At 40.7% G+C, this 22,993-nt stretch overlaps 2 protein-coding genes across 2 annotated transcripts in view; both read left to right on the top strand.

Moving 5' to 3' along the window:
* SLCO4A1 (solute carrier organic anion transporter family member 4A1) overlaps window positions 1-22,993 on the top strand; it is a 39,837-nt gene that overhangs the window by 5,252 nt on the left and 11,592 nt on the right. The window contains exons 3-5 of the mRNA XM_036753002.1: window positions 7,028-7,149; window positions 8,145-8,256; window positions 21,462-21,616. Of these exons, the coding sequence (XP_036608897.1) occupies window positions 7,028-7,149; window positions 8,145-8,256; window positions 21,462-21,616 (389 nt within the window). The remainder of the gene's footprint in view (window positions 1-7,027; window positions 7,150-8,144; window positions 8,257-21,461; window positions 21,617-22,993) is intronic.
* Window positions 3,315-3,793, top strand: LOC118844983 (60S ribosomal protein L23a-like). Its single transcript, XM_036753003.1, has one exon. It carries the CDS (start codon window positions 3,323-3,325, stop codon window positions 3,791-3,793), a length of 471 nt encoding a protein of 156 aa, XP_036608898.1. The 5' UTR covers window positions 3,315-3,322.

Here is a 22,993-nt window from a genome sequence, read left to right as displayed (position 1 = left end):
CATAATGTTAATTCTCCTAACTGCTATAACCACCTTTTCCTTTATATAAATGGTTAATATTATTATTTTATTAATATTACTTATCCTTTTAATTTAATGATTAGCATATTGATAATATAATTAATAATAATATAAAATAGCAAGCATTTATATAGCACTTGAAAATTTGCAGACATATATATGTATATATACAATATTTATATATGTATGTATATATCCTCATAACAACTCATGTGGTAGGTCCTATTATGATGTCTATTTTGCAAATGAAGAAACTGAATCTGAGAGAAGTAAATTGACTTAGCCAGGGTCATACGGTTTTGAGTGTCTGAAGCAGGATTTGAACAAAGATCTTACTGACTCCAAGTCCAGCACCCTATCCCCTGTGCCCCCTAGCTGGCTTGATAAAATCAGGGGGTTGGTCCCTTTCAGCTTTCAGTCTATGATTCTCTGTGTGAACAAGAAAGGGCTCTCATCATATCATATACACCCTTGATAGGGGAGTGCTTAGAGGGGACAGACTGTCAGGGCCATTTAAGATGGTTTGGATTCTGGAAGCACCTAATGCAGTCAGATCAGTGGATCATGTCAGTCATATCCTGCAGTGCCCCACAAAGCAGCTAGAAGAGTCTAGAGAAGGATCTGCAGATCTCAGGGACCTCAGAGACTACATAGTCCAGCCTGTAGTGTTCTGGTAAATGTTTAACAATTGGCTCTCCAAAAAATGTGCCTGTAACACACTTGAAAATTTAATCTACATTATCACCATTTTCTTTATCGCTTTCTTAAGTGTAGACCATTAACAGAATAATATATCAAGCCCTGATTTGTAGCATTTGCCAATTTCTGAGTGTAAATGCTCACACTGAAAATTGAACAATCAGTTCCAAGAGGCAGCCTGAACTTACTTCAGCACACTCCCAAGTCAAATCCATGCCTGAACTAGTATCTCCCTTGTAACATAACTGATACATGGCCATCTAGTTGTTATGTGACCTCCAATGAGGAGGAGAACCCACTCCCTACCAAACTCATTCTCCTTTTGGACAGCTCCAATGGTTAGGAAGATTCCTTATATTATGTCTCTTTGCAGCTTCTACTCAGTGCTTCTACTTCTGTCCCTTTTAATACTTGAGGAGGACCCTTCAATCTGCTCTTCTCTAAGTCCAAGCATCTCCATTTCTTTCAGAAGATCCTCATCTAACATGATCTCAATTATCTTTCATTATCCTAGTTGCTCTTCTTGGGATGATTTCTAATTTATCAATATTCTTCCTAAAAGTTGATGGCTAGAAATGAACACACTCTCCAGATGTGGTCCGACCAGGGTAGAATAGGGTAGGACTATTGCTGTTTAATTGATTCTGTCGTGTCTGACTCTTAGGGACCCCATTTAGGGTTTTCTTGGCAAAGATTCTGGACTGGTTTGCCATTTCCCATCTTCTCACTAGTCCTAGTCTCTTTCCACATCTTTTCCCACAAACCTCCCCTCTTTCCAAACTTGCCTATTTCTGTCAATGGCACCACCTAGTCTCCCAGATTCATAATGTCAGCATTGAACCTTGACTCCTCTCAATCTTTCATCTTAGCGATCCAATCAGTTGCCAAATTAATTGGTTCTAACTCCACAACATCTCACACATCTGACCCCTTCTCTCTACACATGCAGCCACCACCTTATTTCAAGCTCTCATTGCCTTTTGCTTGGACTGTAGCAATGACCTCCTAATTGGTCTCCCTGCTTCAAGTCTTTCCCCACTCCAATTCAGCCTTAACACAGCTGCCGAAACTGATTTTTCTTAAGCACAGATCTAACCGTGTCGACCTCCTACTAATAAACTCTATTGGCTCCCCCTGGCCTTAGGATAAAGTATAAACTTCACATTTTGGCTTTTAAAGGCCTTCCCAAACTTTCACCAACCAATCTTTCCAGTCTCATTATACATCACACTCTGTGAATCACGCACTGTGATTCAGCCAAATTGAACCCATGTTATCCACACCCTCAGCACGCTGTCTCCTATCTCATTGGCCATATTCCCTGCATGGAATGCACACCATCCTGACCTTGACTTCATAGAATCTCTCACTTCCTTCAAGTTCAAGCACCACCTTCTACAGGAAACCTTTCCTGGTCCCCTAAACTGCTGGTAACTTTTCTCCACCAAGTACTATATAGTTTAAATACCTTCCATTTATCTTGTATTTATTCTGCCTATCCTTTCAACTGTACTTGTTCTCTCAATACAAATGTAAGCTTCCTGAGATCAGGAATGATTTTTTTTGATCTTTTTGTCACTTCCTGTTCCAAAATCTTGCACAGTGCCTGGCACACAGCAAACACTTAATAAATGCTTGATTCGTTTTCATGCAACCAAAAATCTTATTAGCAGTCAGGTGGTACAATGGAAGTGCTGAACCTGGAATCAAGTAGACCCAGGTTCAAATCATTCCTTACTTCTAGTTGTGTGACCTTGGGCAAATCAATTGACTTTTGTCTGTCTCATTTTTCTCATCAGCAAAATGGGCATGATTATAGCACTTATTTCCCAGAATTGATGTGAGGAAAAATGGGAGAGTATTTGTAAATGCAAGCTATTATTTTGACTTAAAAAAGACACTGTAGACTTATATTAAACTTATAGTACACTAATACTCCTACATCTTTTTCTCAGACAAACTAATTTCTAGTCATACTTTCCCTGAATTTTTAAAACTTTTAAAAAAAGTTTTTTTAAAATAATATTGTATTTTTTTTCCAATTACATATAAAGACAGTTTTAACATTCATTTATTTTAAATTTGAGTTCCAAATTTTTCTCCCTCCCCCTGAAAAAATGGTAAGCAATTTAATATAGATTATGTATGTGCAATCATGTAAAACATATTTCCAGATTAGTTGTGTTGTGAAAGAAGAAACAGAACAAAAGGGAAAAAAAGGAAAAAAAATTGAAAAAAGTAAAAATAGTATGCCTTAATCTCCATTCAGAGTCCATCAGTTCTTTCTCTGAATATGGATAGCATTTTCAATCATGAGTCCTTTGGAATTGTCTTGGATCATTGCATTGCTGAGAAGAGCTAAGTAACTCATAGCTGATCATCACACAGTTGTTGCTGTTACTGTATACAGTGTCGTCCTGCTTCTGCTCACTTCACTCAGCATCAGTTCGTGTAAGTCCAGGTTTTTCTGAAAACTGCCTGCTCATCATTTCTTATTTTACAATAGTATTCCATTACATTCATACACCACAACTTGTTCAGCCATTCCCCAATTGGTAGTAAAGCTTTAAAAAAAAATGCAAACAAAGCCCTTTCCCCCAAGATGGCGCCGAAGGCGAAGAAGGAAGCCGTTGTCCCCCCCAAGACAGAGGCCAAGTCCAAGGCCTTGAAGGCCAAGAAGGCGGTGTTGAAGGGTGTCCACAGCCACAAAAAGAAGAAGATCCGAACATCCCCCTCCTTTCGGCGACCCAAGACACTAAGACTTCGAAGGCAGCCCAAGTACCCTCGGAAAAGTGCCCTTCGGAGAAACAAGCTGGATCACTATGCCATCATTAAGTTCCCCTTGACCACTGAGTCTGCTATGAAGAAGATTGAGGACAACAACACCCTAGTCTTCATTGTGGACGTCAAAGCCAACAAGCATCAGATAAAGCAGGTGGTAAAGAAGCTGTATGACATAGATGTGGCCAAGGTCAACACACTGATCCGGCCTGATGGAGAGAAGAAGGCCTATGTCCGACTTGCTCCAGACTACGATGCTTTAGATGTTGCCAACAAAATTGGAATCATCTAAACTGTGTCCAGCTATCCCACTCCACCTACAATAAAAAGTTTTCCAGTAAAAAAAAAAAATGCAAACAAAGCACATGCCAAGAAGTTCTAGTTCCATGAATTATGTTCTTTATTTTTTTTTTTAGTAATGAAACAGATAATGGCTAAGATTCACAGTTGCTTTCCAGCATTCACAGGGAAGAAAAACTTGTGGCAGGATATTATGGATGCAAGCCAGAGGGTTAAATGCCCTCCCAATAGTGGTACTGGAGCATAATCTAAGAGTTCTTCGGAAAGAGAGATTCTGCTGATAAAACCAATTTTTTTTAAGTAGGCAATTGACATTCCAATTTTTTACTTGAAATTCAAATTTCATTTTCTTTCACATTCTTCTCTTATTGACTAGTTGGTTTGTTTTTATCTGTGTGGAGAGGTGGGTGGGAAAGAAAGGCAGGACTATGGAAATCCTAACCAGAAAAAAAAAAAAAAGAAACATGAGAGGCTGCATGGCATGGCAATTGAGTATCAGTTTTGGAATCAGGAAGACTCAGATTCAAATCCTGCCTTTGACATCTATGAGCTATGAGACCATGGGCAAATCACTTAACAACTCAGTTCCCTAAGCCACTCTTTTAAGACCACTGATTACAGGCAATTACATAACAATATCAGTCAGTCAACAAAAATCAGCTGAATTTCCGCAGCAGGAGTTCTTCATACCGTAAGACCCAAAAAGTGTGGAGGAGGGGGCGGGGGCAGGGAAGAGGAAGCCTGTCTCATAAAGACTGAAATATTCCTTAGATTGATTTTGTGTTACTTGTTATTTGCAATTACCAAACTCCATTCCTTTTCAGTGAGCTACTAACATTTTCCCTCATTGTATTTACTAGTCTTCCTTTTCCAAGCTGTCTAGTTGGATTCATTGTATATTTATGAGCCCCATTTCAGGCATTTCCACACCTTGAAATCTTTTCACAGATGGACTTCCTTGTCCTTGGTCTTTCTAAAGCTTTACAGCTGTTACAAATTCCGATATCTTGCTACATGTTGAAGAATAGGTGTATCAAATGTTGCTATTATTACATCCACCAAAAACGTATGGTGGGTGCCTCACAAAACCCTTGCTGCAACTGGAACTTCATTTCCCCTTTTCTCTTTTCACATTCTTCTGGAAACAGTAAAATAGGAGGCATTACAGTGATGTTCCTGGCCTAGAAAGCTTGTAGATGTCCTTAAAGGCTCTGCAAAAGCCAAGTCCTCATCCTAGCCATGATGGACTATTTCTTTCGCCCTCAAAAGTTTTCTAGTATGCTGCATTGCCTCATATTTCTTTTAAGGGATTCCAGAAGATTGGGTGTGTGTGAGCAGCCTAGGATATTTGAGGGGGCCATAGCGAATGATTCCTAAAGTTTTTCCTATCTTTAAAGATCTGGCTCCCTAGGCCACAAGTCACTCCTCTTGTTTTCCTCTTCTATAACAGACCCAGAGCTCTCCTGCTAGCTTATCTGGGGATTCAGAGTAGAAAGTCAACTCTGGGGTTCTTACCACGTCGGAACCTAGAAATAGAGGCAATGTGATAAAGTATATACAGTATCAGAGTCAGGAAGACCTGAGTTCAAATCTGGTCTTAGACACTTATTAGCTATGTGACGTTGGGCAAGTCACTTAACTCTGTTTGCCTCAGTTTACTCATCAGTAAAATGAGCTGGAGAAGTAAATGACAAAACCACACCAGAATCTCTGGCAAGAAAACCCCAAATGGGTTTTTCAGATTTGTCACATTTTCATATATGACTGAAATGACTGAACAACAACAATAACGGTAAATCTGGGGCAAGTCATTTCACCTCTCTGGGCCTCATTTTCTTCATCTACAAATGAAGGAGTTAGACAAGGTGACCTCTAAAGTTCCTCCCAACTCTAAACATAATATTAGGAGTAGTTTCCACGGTGGAGTTGAATTGCCAATTAGACTCAAATTCCCCCAAATCATTTTCTTCTTATTTACATTTTCAATTAGAAAAAATAAAAATATTTTTTGCGTGTAAGTTACAACTGAACTTGTAAAGATCCTTTTGCTGCAAGCTTCCAGCTGATTCTGGTTGAATCTCTCTGCTCCCACTTAGAAAATTTTATGAGGCCCCAGATATGCAATCTGTTCATCCCATTTGAACTGTTTTAGTTTTAATGGCTGGGTGATAGAATACACTGCACTTGCTCGTCCATGGAACGCCTGCTGATCCTAGACCTCAAAATAGGAAGCCTGGTATCTGTGGGCCCCATTATGATTATTTTGGAGAGAGATCAGCTTACCGTAGTTCCTCACATTAATCCTTAGAACTAGGCACATTAGCTGGGAAGCATGGTGTCCAATCCATCACTGGAATTGCTTGAAAGGCCACATGGTGTGGTGGAAAGAGTGAAGGCCTTGGAGCATTGAGTTTGAAACCCAGCTTTTCCATCCCTCAATAGCTCTTTGACCTTGGGCAAAGTCTGGACTGCTCCATGCCATGCCACTGCACATACCTCTCTCTTTTCTAGATCCCCTTTATGTGGAGTCTTCTCCCCATCAGAATATAAGCTTCTTGAGGCAGGGACTATCTTGCTTGCTTGTATTGGTATTCCCACCACTTAGCACCATGCTAAAACATGGTAAGCACTTAATCGATGCTTTATCTCTCTGTCTACCTACCTACCTATCTACTTAGCTACCTATCCACCTGCCCACATTGATCCAATCAATATTCCCTCTGTCTGAATCCCCTCATCTATAAAATGGGGATGATGTTACCTATATAGCCTACCTCACAGGGTTGCAAAAAGGGCTTTACAAACTGTACCATCACAAAGAGGCAGGGTTCCCCAGAGAGGGCAGCAAATTTGGAGTCAGTGGACCTGGGTTCATATCCCACTTCACCTACTTTCTACCAATGTGACCTTAGAGAAGTCATTTAACCTCTCTGGGCCTCAGTTTCTTTATTAGTAAAATGACAGTGTTGGACTAGATGGCTTCTAGGGTACCTTCCCAGTGTTAGTCTAAGATCCACAGTCATCATGAGAATGGGAACTCTTATTTTTTTGCATCAGAATAAAGAATATATTTATCAGTACTACATACTTGCTTAGAATAATCAGATCCCATTAGAAAAGTATGTGATGTGAAGAAGGGGCACAGGGCTAAGATGAGTCCATTTCTGTCTGGATTTATGACGAACAAAGATTTGAGACATCACCATTTTTTTCCGACCTTCCTCAGGACTGAACTAACTACAGAAAACCCTTTGTGGGTTGGGGCCTGGTGGATTGGGTTCCTGGGTGCTGGAGCATCTGCCTTCCTCATTTCCATCCCCATCCTTGGCTACCCTCGTCAATTGCCAGGTAGGCTCTTCCTTTTCCCAGTCTTTTTTCTATAATAAGGCATCTTGGGTCAGGAATGAGAATCCTGTGCAGGGACAGGCAGCCCACACCTTCCATCTTACCTTCCCCTTTGCCATTGGAACAATTGGTCTCTGAAAGCCTTTTAAGCCTCATTTCTAACATGATTGTTCTGGACTACTCAAGTGTGTGAAGGAGACTGAGATGAGCCACCAGAGTTGAATACTTCAGACAAACAGTTACTAATTGTGCACAGGGTGGGGGAGCCTGAACCTTTGTTGCTTGTGGCTAGCCTCTGTTTTCCAAGTTAGCAAACCTCACCTCTCTGTTCTTTCCATTTACGGTATACTGATTTATGAGTACATACAAATAAGAAAGAGGAAACAGTTGTGATCGTGGAATTAATGTCTGGTTAAGCAATTTTGCCTTCCTCCATGCCCTCATCCCTAAGCTGCCCATCTGTGCTCTATCTCTTATTTTCATTCATCAGACAGGCCCCCTGGTGGCTGTTGGACATACATGGAAATAATTTCTTCCTCCCCCACACACCCTCCTCCAAAAAATTCCACATTTTCTGGCATTTTTGCCTCTAAAATAAATTGCTCAAAACTCTGCTGTCTCTGCAGAGTCTGAATAGGCCCTCAAAGATGATGAACTGAGGGAAAATTAGAACTTGGCAAAAATCCCATCCAAACTTGATTTCTACAGTCCCGTCTTCCTTGTCTCACAATGAGATGTGTGAAAAATCTAAATCAACAAATATTGGCAGGACCTTGTGCCTTCAAGTTAACCAATCTTAGCCATCCTATAACCACAGGCCTGCTGCTCACAGTAAGGGGGTAGAGGGGGTGGGGATATTCAGGTGGAATTTTAAAATGGAGGTGTGAGAAATGCAGCTTGCCTGACTGAGCATTGTAGGTATTCTCAATAAACTGACTTATGGGATACTTTCCCATTCCTGTCATTTGCCTTTAAATTTTCCTTTCATCTTCTTCCAGGATCTCAGCGATATGTGGTAATGAGGGTGTCTGAAACTCATCAGTTAAAAGATGGGAGCCATAAGACGGCATCTGATCCAGACTTTGGGAAAACAGTCAAAGATCTGCCTCTGTAAGGACCTGTCTCATCAACCTTCTGAAAACACTGCTGCTGATGACACTGTTATCTATAACAAACCTCTCTTAAACTGTGTCTTTCCTATCCTGACTCCCCTCACCCCTCAGGGACTGAAGTTTTCATTATGTTTCCCATAATCCTCTTCCTGCAAAAGGGCTTATTTTTACATCATAGAGATATATATATTAGAGACAGGTGAAATAATTTTTCTAAAGTTATGTAATGAACAGAAGATTGATTTCTAAACCGTTTCTTAAAGCCTGGATGTCACAGAAGTGTCTTTTTCTCCTGATTCTTAGGCCTGGAAGAGGAAGAATAATATACACAGATCTTTAGGGCTAGACTCCCCTTTTCTGAATCACTGCCTTAACAAATGGGTTTTGGCCCTAAAGAAAGGTCTGTGGTCTTCCCTCGGCAGGTTACCTTTGTTACAATCAGTCTGGGCACCAGCTGCTAGTCAAATGCATCTTTCCCTGTTCAGCAGCCTTAATGTTATCACTGTTAATAGTCTCCCCATGTGCTTGGCATCTGGCAGACCCCACCCCACCCCACCCCACCGTGGTCCTTTATCTTCACAAATCAGAGCTCACTCACATAAATGGAATCATGGGAAATTAGTTACCAAATTAGCTTCCTGTAAATCAGAAGCAGGGAATGCCAGCAGGATTTGCCAGTACTGGGATGATGCAATTTGACCCTCAGAGAAAATTTCTGAGGATTATGAGTTTCAAGTGATTCCAGCAAGCTGAATTCTCTGCTGGCTATGTCCCATGCACAGCAGGGTAGTGTCAGGCTCATACCATTATCTCATGGGGCATTTAAAGGATTATAACAAGAAAACATTTTCTACCTCTCATTTCTTTCTCATTTGCCTCCCCATCTGTTGCACATGAAGTGCATTTCCTGGTTTTTCTTTTTTGTTTCCAAATATTCATTTCTTTGTTTCATGTCATAGTGATTTCATCTCCCTTCCCCTCCTCCCCACTTTTGGTTTGATTTGACTCTGTGCTGTTTTCCCTCAGAATTACTTTAATGTATTGTCTCTGGTCACTCATACAATGACAATTTGGTTCAGAATGGGATTTCCAGTGGACCGCAGCTGGTGCCCTGACCTCCTTTTAGACCCTTTGGAGGTAGAATTCAGTTTGAAAGAATCTGGCAGCTCTGAGAAGCATTTTTTTTTCTGAATCCATTAGTAAATCTAATTGGCCACATTAGGACAGGGTAAGGCACTGTTCACTGTGGGAATTGATTACAGCCACTGCAGGGGGCTAAAGGACATTGTTAGGGCTACTGCTCTGTTTTCACTATTAGGGAGGAGAAGAATAAGTGACAGGTACAGAGTGATGTATTTCTGTAAAGACACTTATTGTCTCCCTATGCCCTTTCTTCTCAGTTCTGCTTGTGACTGAGACAAGAGGGAGAAGTAGACAAAAAATCCAACGAGCCTTATAAGAGCTTTAGATCATCAAATTATTGTCAAAATTGAATTTTTTAAAAAATGGGGTTTTTGCCAATCACATGTTTTTGTTTTTACCTTTAAAAATAATTTCAGAATATAAAGAACACTGTTTGTTATTCTCAGGAGCAGTTATATTAGTAGCACTATTCCATTAAGCACCATAAAACAGAAGCTTGACTTGGCCTCTGCCTCATGATGAGGCTTAACAGGACTCATGGAAGGTCCTACATTTGAATTTAAAAATTATAAACCACAAAAGCATAGGGCATAGGACACATAAGGTCTAGGTGATGCAAGAGATGGAGCACTGAGCTTGGAATCAGGAATACTCATCTTCATGAGTTTAAATCTGGCCTCAGACACTTACTACCTGTGTGACCTTGGGAAAGTCACTTCACCCTGTTTGCTTCAGTTTCCACATTTGTAAAATGACCTGGAGAAGGAAATTTCAAATCACTTCAGCATCTTTGCCTAGAAAACCCCAAATATAGTCATGAAGAGTCAGACATGACTGAAAAACGACTGGCCAACAAAACACAAGTATAAGAGAGAGAAAGGCAAGCATGACTAACAATCACTGGGGTGGGCAGTTGGGGAGGGGGGTAGAGGCACAGCACGAGGATCTAGAGGTTTTAGTGAACTTCAAGCTAAGTATATGAGATGTAATAGCCAAAAAGCTAAAGCTGTCATAGATTGCATTAATAGATATAAAATTTCCAGAATGAGGGAAGTGACTGTCCCTTTTGTATACTTGGCCCTGATCATGTGGCAACAGAAGAGTCTTGTTCAGTTCCTTGGGGTCATACTATATATAGGAAGGACATTGACCAGCTGAAGGGTATCCAAAAGGAGGTGGGGGATGGCAGTGCAGAACAGCCAAGATGATAAGAGAATCCTGCCATACAAAGATTAATGGAAGGAATTAACGGAGGTGTTTAGGCGTCCAAAAATTGAATACAGAGACGGGTTGGCTACTTGTGGAGTATTTGATAAAGAGAATTTCTGTTGTTATGGGGTGGGTCAACTAGGAATCCATTAAGGTCGCTGTTAACTCTGGGATTCTGAGAAGTTTGACAAACTCTTGTCAAAGATCGGTTGCCCTGATAAATCTTAAGGACAGTTTGTCCTCTCTCTGGGACAGGAAAGAACAGATTTCTTGTTATCACCAGGTCCCTGAATGTTAAAGCCAGGTTTGAGTTATCTGAGATTGTTATTCCACCCCTTCATTTTAGAGAGAAAGAATCTGAGACCTGACTGGAGAAAATGTTCTGTCTAAATCACAGGCTTCTGGCTCTAAGTCCATCATTATTTCTACTACAATTAAGATCAAAATATGAAACTAATTCTCAGCATATTTGGACATTTGGAAAATAATAGGGATAAAAGTAAAGAGAAGGAGCTGGCCTCAGAGCCAGGAAGATCTGGGTTCAGGACATACCTTGGGCACATACTGGCTGTGTGACCCTGGGCAAGTGACTTAAGTTTTCAGTGCCTCAGACAACTCTCCAAGCCTCTAAGTGACAGAGGATACATTGATCTGCTTTTAGTAAAGGGTCTTTTTTGTCTCTGGGTAAATCCCTACATTAATGAAATTATTTATTGGCTTTCCTTCTGCACATACTCCCCAAAAAATGAAACCACAGAATTTAATCAGGTCTTCCTATTTAGTTGGCCTTGGGCTAAATTATTTGCTTCACTAAAGGTTAAATGTGTGAGTATTTCACTGAACCAGCTGCTGTTAATAAGATTAATTGCAGAAGAAAAATGCCATTTCTCAGAATCATAACTTGTCGTTTAGGGAAATTAAATCTGATAATTATAGTTGAGAAAATACAGATGAAAATAAAAGCCAAGGAAACTTTCAATGCCACCTCAAACATTTTCCTTTCCTTTTGTTATTTGTTTGTGAGCCCTCCCTAAGATGTCCTATCATTTCCTTCCATGAATGTTTAGGTAAAGCCATGTGGAAAGAAGAGCAGTTTTCCAAACACATGGCCTGAGCTCCTGTAGTCCAACTGTTCCCATTTCATTTGAAGAGCTTTCTGTTACCAGATGGCCATGTTCTTGAGTGCTGTTAGCTGAGCCTTGTTATTAGGTTGGAATACGAAGTAGCAGGTATTGTTTCTACCAGAGCACAAGCTATTAACCTATTGAGGAATACAGAACCATAACTAATAATTTTGGTCTGCCTGGGGAGAGCTAAACAAAACATGCTTGGCACGAGCATTTCAAATATATCCTTCAATCACCATTTTAAAAACTTCTTCAGCTGGGGAGAGTAAGTGGGAAGGGACCTTAGACTTTGAAACATGAAGGGGAAACTTGTACACTACTTCATTGGGGGAGGAAGGAGAGGGAAGAGAGAGATTTTGGCACACCAAGAGGACCCTGAGAGAGGAAGCAAGAGAAAGTATGTATGCCATCTGGTATCTTTCTTTTCTTTTACTGCTAGCTAGGTGCTCATTTGTTTTCCCGTGCTGAAGTACAAGTGCTATCCACACCCTTTACATTTTTTTTGTGCTTAGCCAAAGCTCTGATCACCTTTCCTTAGTAATGGCTCCAGATGAAATTTTAATTAGCTACTGGTCCCTCTTTTCACTCAATGTATTGCTTTGATGCTTTCTTGTGGTGCTGAGGTAAGCCTTGAAGTTTGTGCTATCAGAGCACAAGTCTGGCTACTATAGGTCCTACCAAGTTGGAAGGGCTTTGAAATCAGATCCAGTGAATGACTGGGATGAATTTTTTCTGCCACAGCAACTTTCAAAGACTATCTCTCCACTAAGATTATAGAGGAGCTGTGATCTGCACCAGAGGAGGGAATATACACACTCACAAAATTATAGATCATTGAAGTCATTTCCTGATACTGAAGGAGGATATTTCCCCACCCCCCACCCCCATTGAGGGAGAGATCAAGTGGTTAACTAGAATGGAAACATCCTAGATTTCAAAAATAAACTTCTGGAAAACTAGGTTAGCTCATTTTAATGTGTATAGGGAGCAGCAAAAAGATCTTACCAACGTAAGCAATTAAAAGCATTGGCCTAGAATAGAGGACACCTCAATTCTAGTTTTAGTCCTGCTATAGAACAGCCATGTGACCTTGGACAAGTCCTTTCCCCTTCCCTTGGCCTTAGTTTGTTCCTCTATAAAAGAAGGAAAGGGTTCAAATAGACAAGCTCAAAACTTCCTCCTTGCTCTAAAAGTCTGTGATGCCCCCTAGCTCGAAGAGTTAATTTAGATCACGAAGTGAGAAGATTCTATTCCACCAATATCCTCTCTACAGGGCTTGGTTCTTAGGACTTTTATTTCAATGGTGAATGATGAGTACATTTTACAAATAGTGCTCCAGAAGGATAATTGGGTGGGATTGTTTGTTGTGGTGGTGGCGGTTGTTTTTTTTTTGAGGGGGGTGGGGGGAGTGATACATTATTTCAGAGATACAGTACTCATCTAAAGAGATTTTTACACTCCAGTATCAGGCCAAGAGAAGGCCAAGACGTTTCAAATGGTTCAATTGAGACATAAATTGAAAAAGCAGCATTGTACGATGGACAAAACCCTGGAATTGGAGACCCAGGTTGAAATTTTAGCTCTAATGCTAGATTTCTGACCCTTTTAAATTCAGCTTATCTTTCTAGTCTGTTCATTTTTTTTATATCCTTGACATATGTCACCTTATCTATCTAAGCTTCAATTTCCTAATCAATACAATAGATATTACATATATATATATACACATGCATACACATATATGTGTGTATATACATATAATATACACACATATATGTATATGTAATCCTTTTTATTGTTATATATCTATTATATATTTCTCTACATCCATGTCTATCCATATATTATTATATATCCATTATATGTGGATATATAATAACCAATAAAAAGGACTACATATGTGATTTTGTATGTATATGTGTGTGTATATATATATATATGCACATATATATATATACACACATATAATCACATTTGAGCCTCACAAGAACCCTGGGAAGTATGCTTGTATACTTTCTTGTATACTTTGTATACTTTCTGATTTTATTATTCTCCTTTTACAGATGAGTAAACTGAGGCACAGAAGCTTGGTGACTTTCCCAGGGTCACATGGCATGTAGATGAGGCAGAATTTGAACTAAGGTTTTCCTGACTCCAAGCCCAGCATTCTATGTACTGTGTCACCTAGCTGCCGCACAAATGAGTGGAGGGCTTTGTGAATTATTTCTTAGTACTTTTGGATCTAGAATTTGGTCAGTATGGGTATATAACACAACCTTCCCATGCCTTCTCCTTCTGAGTCGTTCTTGTCCATGTTTTTCCATAAACCTCCTCTGACGGCTAAGGTGCTAATTATGGTAAATAGATGAAGTCGATCTGTAGTGTGGCCATTCATACTTACCATACATATGTAAATTCTCATTTGTGTTGTGAAAGTCAATAACATATACCACCTATTCTGGCCTGATTCATAAAACACTTTCTCCCCTAAATTCAGATACCAGATTTATTTATGTCATTGTCATTTGAAAGACCATGATTATATGGATTTAGAAAACTGTAATTTCACAAAGCACTCAGAATTCTTCTTTCTCATGAAAAATTGCTTTTTTCATCTGAGGGCATGAGAATGAATATATTATTCTGTGACCCAGGACTTGGGAATTTTTTTTTCTAGCACTTAATGAACAATTACTTTATTCATATATTCCTGAGTGAAACTACAAATACAATCAGGGAGCTCTCATATGCACACAATTATTCCATTCCTTTGGAATGTGAATTTGTTAGACCTCAAAATATTAGTGCACAGGAACTCCTGTCTATAAAGCCCAGGGGCATGGAATTAAATAAAGCCTCCAGACTGGGTGTGCTATAACGGAAAGAGTTACTTAGCTTGGAATCCAAAGGCCTGAGTTGTATACCTGGATCTGCTACTTAATAGCTGGGTGACCTTGACCAAGACTTTGGTGTCTTTGTCTGTAAAATGGAGAGACTGGATAAGATGACTTCTAAGGGAAAGAAGATAATAGGGGAGGAGGAAAAAAGTATTAAGCATCTACTATGATCCAGGCACTGTGTTTTCATCCTCACCAACAAGCCTGGGAAGTAGGTATTATCATTATCCCTATTTTATAATTGAGGAAACTGAGACAGACAGAGGTTTAGGGACTTGCTCCAGGTCACACAGCTGGTAAGAGTCTGAAACTGGGTTTGAACTCAGGTCTTCTTGATGCCTGACAAAGGGCCCAGTACTCCATCCACAGCCATAACACTTTGCCCTCTGTCATCCAAGAGCTCCTTTCTAGGTGATGTGGCCTTCCATTACTCTGTCAGGGACACTTCACTGATGCTTGGAGTTCTTGCAGCTCCCAGCTTGGCACCAGAACCGTTCTGTCACTACTTCCAGAAGTAGCCATCTCTGGGGCCCACTTCATTTCCCTGGAGGAACTTCACATATGCACAGCCTTCCCCTCCAGGGAACAGAGGCTGACACTCTGTGTTTCTCTACTTGATTTCTCAGCTTTGGTGCTCTCTCCCCCTTACTTCCCTCCCCCTTTCTCCCATCTCCCTCTCCTCCCTGTCTCTCTCCCTCCTTTCCCTCTTTCTCTCCCTCTCTTCCCTCTCCCTCCCCCTTTCTTCCCTCTCTGCTCCCTCTCCTCCCCCTCCTCCTCCCTCTCTTTCTTTTCCTTCTCCTTCCTCTCTCCTCTCTCTTTCCCTCTCCCTCTATTCCCTCTCCCTCTCTCCTTCCTCTCCTTCTCCTATTATTCCTTTCCCTCTCCCTCTCTTCCCTCTCCTTCTCCTTCCTCTCTTCTCTCTCTCCCTCTCCCTCAACCTCTCTTCCCTCTCCCTCTCCTCCTTCCTCTCTCTCCTCTCTCTTCCTCTTCTCCTTCTCCATCACTTCCCCCTCTCCTTCTTCTCCCTCTCCCTATTATTCCTTTCCCTCTCCCTCTCTTCCCTCTCCTCCTCCCTCTCTCCTCCTCCTTCTCTCCTCCATCTCCCTCTCCTCCCTCCTCTCTCTCCCTCTTTTCCCTCTCCTCTCTCTCTCTTATCTCTCTCCCTCTCCTTCCTCTGTCTCTCTCTCCTTTTCCTCTCACTCTCTCTCTCTCTCTTTCTCTCCTTCACCCTTTCCCCGTGCAACTTTTCAAAATCAAGCCTAAGAATGTGGCTCAAGTTTATTTCTAGCCATGACTCAATTATTGTCAAATATGATGTTACTAGGAATGCTTATATTTTATGTATGGAAACATCGTCAATGAGAGAAAAAAACTTTACCACTGGTTAGTAAGAAAACCAGCAATAATTTCTGAGAGCATATATCTCCTGCAAATTGCATCCCTGTCCTCCACAGCAACACTTCAGATATTTACCGATAGTGATCATATTCATCCCCCTATCAAGTCTCCTCTTTAGGCTAAACCACCTCCAGTTTTGTCCACTAATCTTCAGCTAGGTACAACAAATGTTTCCCAAGAACCTACTATGTATAAAGCACTATAGTAGGCATTGGGACTAGAGCCAAAAACACCAGACAAAATAAAACCAGTTCTTGCCCTCAAGAAGCTTGCATTCTGTTAGGTTAAGAAAAGTAAATGCAATATTATTTTTTAAGTTTAAAAGTATTTTATTTTTCCCCCAGTTATATGTCAAGAAAATTTTTAGCTTTCATTTTTACAAGAGTTTGAGTTCCAAATTTTTCTCCCACCCTTCCCCTTTTCTGAAAATGGTAGGCAGTTTGATATAGGTTATACATGTGTTACCATATAAAAAATCTATATTAGTCATTGTGAAAGAAGAAACAGAACAAAAAGAAAAAATATGAGAAAGAAAACAGTGCAAAAAATATGCTTCAATCTACATTCAGAGTCCATTGGTTCTTTATCTGGGTATGGATAGCATTTTCCTTCATGGGTTTTTTGTACTTGTCTTGGATCATTGTATTGCTGAGAAGAGCTGGGTCATTCATAGTTAATCATCACAATGTTGTTGACACTATATATACAATGTATTTTTGGTTCTGCTCACTTCCCTTATCATCAGTTCATATAAGTCTTTCCTGGTTTTTTTCTGGGCATCCCCTCAATTTCCAATGTTTTACCACCATGAAAAGGCCTGCTATAAAAACTTTTTCATATGTAAGTTCTTTTTCCTTCTTTATGATCTCTTTGGGATACACACCTAGTAGTGGTATTGCTGCATCAAAGGGTATACATAGTTTGGTTGCCCTTTGGGCATAGTTCCCAATTGCTCTCCAGAATGGTTGGATCAATTCACAACTCCACCAACACTGCATCAGTGTCCCAGTTTTCCCACATTCTCTCCAACATTTATCATTCTCCTTTTTTGTCATTAGCCAATCTGATAAGTGTGAGGTGGTATCTCAGAGCTGTTTTGTCATTTCTCTAATCAAAAGGGATTTAGAGCACTTCTTCATATGCCTATATATATGCTTTGATTTCTTCATATGAAAATTGCCTGTTCATATCCTTTGACTATTTCTCAATTGGAGAATGGCTTGTATTCCTGTAAATTTGTCAGTGCTCTGCATATTTGAGAAATGAGGCCTTTATCAGAGACACTTGCTGTAAAGATCGCTTCCCACAATCTTTAAAAAATCTCTACCTCTTGCCAGTCCTTTTGCCACCTGAGAATGTCATTCCTTCATCTGAGCCTAGTGACTTAAGTTCATTTTAGAATATTGTTATTTTTAGCTTCTTATCTATATAATCATGGAATTGTGCTGCTTGGCTAGAAAGCCTCTTCCAGTGCTAATATTCTATGATTTTAAGCAATTGAAGAATTTCTGGGTGATTTCCACCTATTGTCAGTTGAGTTTGGAGGTAGAGATACAGTATTATACAGCAGTTCTCTTATGTAGCTTCTTAATAAGGGCATTTTTGCTTTTGCTTACTTTTTGAGTCTAAGCTTTAGTTATTTGTTGGGGTTACTCCTAATCAGTTCTCTAATTGCTTTATCTAAGCATACTTTTTGAGATGGTATTTTGGTTTGTTCCACCCTGTCCCCCAGCTTCTTGGGCTATCCAGTTTCTTTCTCTTCCTCAAAAAATATGACTCAATCATTGAAACCACCTGTATCATTGAATGCTATCAATATGAACATGTCATTGTGCATACAGAAAATAGCACCCTGTCACCTGAAACAGAAGAGAAGTTATAGAGCCTTATCTAGAATGAGCTTCTTTAATTTTGCTGTAACTTTATCTGTGCAGGGAACCCCCCCTAGTGAGGAAGCTCACTATATAGCAATTGTTCTTTGTCTTAGAGTGTTGCTTTGGGATACAAAGAGGTTGAGCACTTTGCCCAGTGTTGCACAGCCAGCTTGTGTCAGGGGCAGTACTTCTTCCAGGTCATCCTGACTCTTGGCTGGTACTCTGGTCATTGTTGAGCATTACACCATCCCTTAATTAGATCTTATGACTTGAAAATCTTTTCCTTTTTTACCTTTGTGTCGAGTTACGTCAAACTGCGGTGACTTCAGCATCCATCGTGGATTAAGCAAGGGGCCATGCCAAGTGTGAGATACATCCAATGATACGAAACAGGCCCTCTTCTCAAGAAGGTCATACCAAAATAAGTAGTAGATGAGGGAAGGTAAAACGAAAATCACATTAAGTACCTATGGTACAAAGGAGATTGTGATATATCCAAAGGAGAGAACCAATCGAAATGCCATAAGAAGTCCAAGGGAGGAGAAATCAACATCGCTGCAGTGGGGTGGGGGTGGGGGGCAGGGGTGGCTTCTATTTCCCTTCCCATAGCTATAAGTGGCCATTTTGACACCTGGACTAATTCAGTTGACAGGGAGGGGGAGGAGGAAATAGTGCAATGGTAAATCTGACTATCACAAGGCTGTTTCTGGGAAAGCATCAGCAGGGGCTGGGCCATCGATGATTTCAGTGTCTCTGGAGGAAGGTGACCGTATGATAGCTTCCTTTTTTCATTATTCTTGCTTATTTGGGCCAAACCTCAGTTGTTTCTAAGCTGCGGAAGGAGTGCCAAAGCTGTTGCCATCTAAATTTCAGCACCCCGGGACAAAGCTGTGGTCACTCTGCCTGGTTGTGGCCCTGAGAAACTCCTTCCCCCACAAAAAGTAACAACATGATAATAATAGCTAGCATTGATTTAGTATTTTAAGGTTTGCAAATTACTTTACATAAGTTATCTTGTTTTTCAACAACCCTTGTGGACTAGGTGTTATTATTGACCCTATCTTACAGATGAGGAAACTGAGGCTGAGAGAAGTTAAGTAATTTGCCTACGGTAACGCAGTTAGTAAATGTCTGAGATAGGATTTGAACTCAGGGCTTCTTGACTCAAAAGCTAGCACTATCCCTTATATCCCTTAGCTTTCTATAATTTAACTTTAATATAAATTCTTTGAGAGATTTAATGTCATAGAGGATAGAGAATCTCTGAGCCCACCAGTTGAAGGACTGGCACTGATCTGCATGGGTAGAGGGGGTTTTCCCCAGAACTTCCCTAAAGGGATGAAATCACAGTCTGCTTTAAAAATATATATTTATGTCCCCAGGAAGGTGGAGCCCTATGAAAACTTGGCCTGCCTACCTCACACATTTGCATATGCCATGACTCAGTTCAAGTTCCCTCCACCCTAGCAACCAGTCCCTTGAAAATCTAACAAAACATGTTGAGTCTGCAGTGTAAATGGTGAGCAGAGTTCCCTTCACTAGGGTTAGACAGGGCACTGCTTCAGATGAATAAAGAATAGCTTTTCGTGTTGACTTGTACTGTATCTCTGAGAGGAACTCTATGCAGAAGGCTATTTTCCGGGACTGCCCTGATCTGCCTCATTATGAGGAAGCAGCATCCTCCTCAATGCATTTTTCAGCTTTACAACCATACCCCCTGCCAGTGTCATCCAAGATGAGTGCTGGGGGATTACTCAAAGGGGGCTCTGTTGGAAGCCAGTCCCTGTTGACCCACCAGCTAAATGCCCGCCTTTCCTTCCGAGTCAATGAGCTTTCACAAGCTCCCTTTCTAGTCATCTCTGTGACAGAGTGCCTTGGGAATGTGACCTTTTTTCTCCTTCTGTGACCCAGAAACTCTTCTTCAGGGTCTTCTGCCTTCAGACCTTGCAAATGCTCCCTGGGGTCTAAATTCACTGCTCAGTACCCCCGGATAAGCCACAGCACCAGCAGATTTCCTTGTCTTCCTGCCTTGTATGGCTCTTCCTTTGTTCTCTCTTTTGTCAGCAGAAGAGAAATTAGTTCCTCAGTTTTCAAGCCTGTGAAACTAAAGGTTATTAATTCTGCTCCCTCTTAATGTCTGTATATGTGGGATCGGCTGATAGAAACTACAGTGACTGGCCTGGGAATTAACAGACTTGAGAGTAAATCCTTGCTCCATTGCCGAGTCTAGAGTGGGGCAATAATAAATTATTTTCCCTCTGATTCCTTCTTCAAAGTAGCAAAGGAATATCAGGATAATGCAAATCACTCTTTGCAATAGGTTAGTATGGCACAGCTGAGCCAGACACATCATCATCTTCAAATCTGGAATTAAAAGCAGACATTGGAAGAAGCTTTCCTTATCCCTCTTGGAGCCATGTTCCTGCCAGTATTTTGACTTTTCTGAAATAAATTTACAAGATCCTGTTACCTAATCATAAGCAAAGGAGGGTGGCTCTGTCTCTTTCTAAGAGACTCCCTTGTGCTCAGGTGAGAGGGAGCAGATCACAAATCTCAAGGAGAAAATGTTGGAAATGAAGCTTCTTTATGGACCTTTCTCTCTGTTCTTAAAGTAGACCATCTCAGGGGTCAAAAATCTAGTTGAGATACTGGAAAGAGCATTGGATTTGGGGATCAAAAGACTTGTATTGGAGCCTGGAAGCTACCCTTCTTTGCTGTGCAACTTCGGGCAAATAATTTCTTTCTGGACCTCAGTCTCTGTCTATATAAAAAAAAGGTGGAGGGGGAGGGAGGGGGGTGATGAATTCTCTATCCATACCAAAAACAAAAGACAGGGGGAGATAGATTAGAATACTCTTGTGATTCCCCCACCCCCATCTTCTCCAATCCATTCTCCACACAGCTGCCAATTTAGTATTCCTAAAGCTGAGATCCAATCACATCACTCCCTTTCAAGAAATCTTAGTTGTTCCCTATTGACTCTAGGATAAAATGCAGACTCCTCTCCTAGCCTTCCATTTAAAGCCTTCCATTGTCCGACTCTGAGTTGGATTTCCAGATTGATTATAAATTATTTCCCCTCCAGTACTACCTGTTCCAGTCAAATTAGCCTGCGTTGCTGCCCTGTACATGACATTCTGTCTCTCATTTCTGTCTTTGCACCAGCTCTTCATGCCTGGAATGCTATCCTCTCCTAATCTCTGCCTCTTAGAATCCCTACCTTCCTCCAAAAGCCTCAGCTCACAAAGTCATCCTGTATTTAGTTTGTTTTATTTTGTATTCCGTTATCCATAACACCCTGTTTCAGTAAATTGGACTCCTTAAAGCCTGGGACTATGGTTTTTGTCTTTGTATCAACAGTGCCTGGAACATGCTGGCACCTAATAAATGCTTCCCGGATTCAGCTGAAATCTGTGGTGCAGTTACTTTATTACATAATTTTTAGTCACTTATGATTTTATCCAAGTGAGACTTAAAAAAAATAGCTCAGGACTAGCAATTTGATTCTGATTTGCATTTTTCATTTCCGGTCCACTCTGACCTCTTGCTCTCCAGCTCAATCTGGCTGCTGCTGCAGAACCCTACATTCATCCTGCTCTGCTTAGCTGGGGCAACGGAGGCCACCCTCATTGCTGGCATGTCGACTTTTGGACCCAAGTTCCTCGAATCACAGTTCAGTATAAGTGCTTCTGAAGCTGCTACCTTATTCGGTAAGAAACAGAATGCGTGAGTTTTTCTTCAGATCTCTCCGCAGAGAGAGCCTTTGAAAAATTCAGCCAGATGTCTAATGAGTGTTTAGGAATGTTTAGGAAGCTCTTTTCATAGTGCGCTGTGACTCCTGTGATTGGCTCAGTGTGAATGCGAGTGTAATCACTAACCAGTAGGACTTCGAAGGCTCTGGGGAGATTTGAGTTTAGAAGTCACAGTTAACCAGTCTCCCTAGTACACAAAGGCTGGCCTTTTGCCAATTCTTCAACTCCTTTCCCCTCCCCATCACCAGACGTGTAGTATCCTAGCCCCCGTTTGGATGGAGTATACCTAAGTTTTCATGCTGCTTGTTTTATTGTTGTTTTTAAATCATTTTTTTCAGTCATATCCTACTCTTCATGACCCCATTTGGGGTTTTCTTGGCAGAGATAATGGGGTGGTTTGCTATTTCCTTCTCCAGCTCATTTTATAGATGAGGAAACTGAGGCAAACAGGGTTAAGTGACTTGCCCAGGGTCACACAGCTAAGAAGTATCTGAGGCCAGATTTGAACTCAGGAAGAGGAATCTTCCTGACTCCAGGCCCAGCGCCTTATTCACTGCACCATCTAGCTGCTCATGTTGCTGTGGTGACATAGAAATTTTTCTTTTCCCTATTGGTATTAAGCATCCTTAAAATTTATTTAGTGTTTAATTTTTCCCCAGTTAACTGGAAAAACAAAATTTTTTTAACATTTGTTTTTAAAACTCTGAGTTCCAAACTCTCTCCCTTTCTCCCTCCCTACTCCCCTTCATTGAGAAGGCAAGTAGTTCCATATAGGTTATATATGTGTAGTCATACAAAACATATCCATAATAGTCATGTTGCAAAAGAAAATATAGACAAAAAAAGACTCAAGGAAAATAAGAGTAAACCCAATTTTCATGGCAAAGTGATTGTCCCAAACAATCAGGTTCTGAAAGTTAAATAGCAACAACTTTGACTGTTTCAATCTCCAAATGCTTAAATGTGTGGCACTACGGCCAGATTAGGCACAAGGCACATAGGCACAACCTATAATTTCCAAAATACAGCATCACTTGGTATGTCTTGTTGGCAGCAGGCATCCTTTCTCCAAAGCATTGTGAAACTTGCTTCTCTACCAAACTCACAGTGTCTTCCTTTCATCTCCAGGGCCCACAGCTGATTGACAGCTAGTGGGCGCAATTGGTAGACTACTGGACTTGGTGTTCAAATCCTGCCTAGGACACTTCCTTGGGTTGGAAAAATTGGTAAAATTTTGAACTTAGTATTAGAAAGATTTATGGTCAAATCCTTCCTCAGACTCTTAGCTCTCTGACTCTGGGCAAGTATCAGCCTCAGTTTCCTCATCTGTAAAAT

Source organism: Trichosurus vulpecula, chromosome 3 (genome assembly GCF_011100635.1).
Source record: "Trichosurus vulpecula isolate mTriVul1 chromosome 3, mTriVul1.pri, whole genome shotgun sequence".
Taxonomy (NCBI): domain Eukaryota; kingdom Metazoa; phylum Chordata; class Mammalia; order Diprotodontia; family Phalangeridae; genus Trichosurus; species Trichosurus vulpecula.
The sequence above is the reverse complement of the archived record's forward strand: the minus strand, read 5'-3'. Positions and strand labels throughout refer to the sequence as shown.

Bases quoted from the DNA above. Each gene is read 5' to 3' on its own strand.
- LOC118844983 (XM_036753003.1), top strand. From the start codon at position 3,323: ATGGCGCCGAAGGCGAAGAAGGAAGCCGTTGTCCCCCCCAAGACAGAG.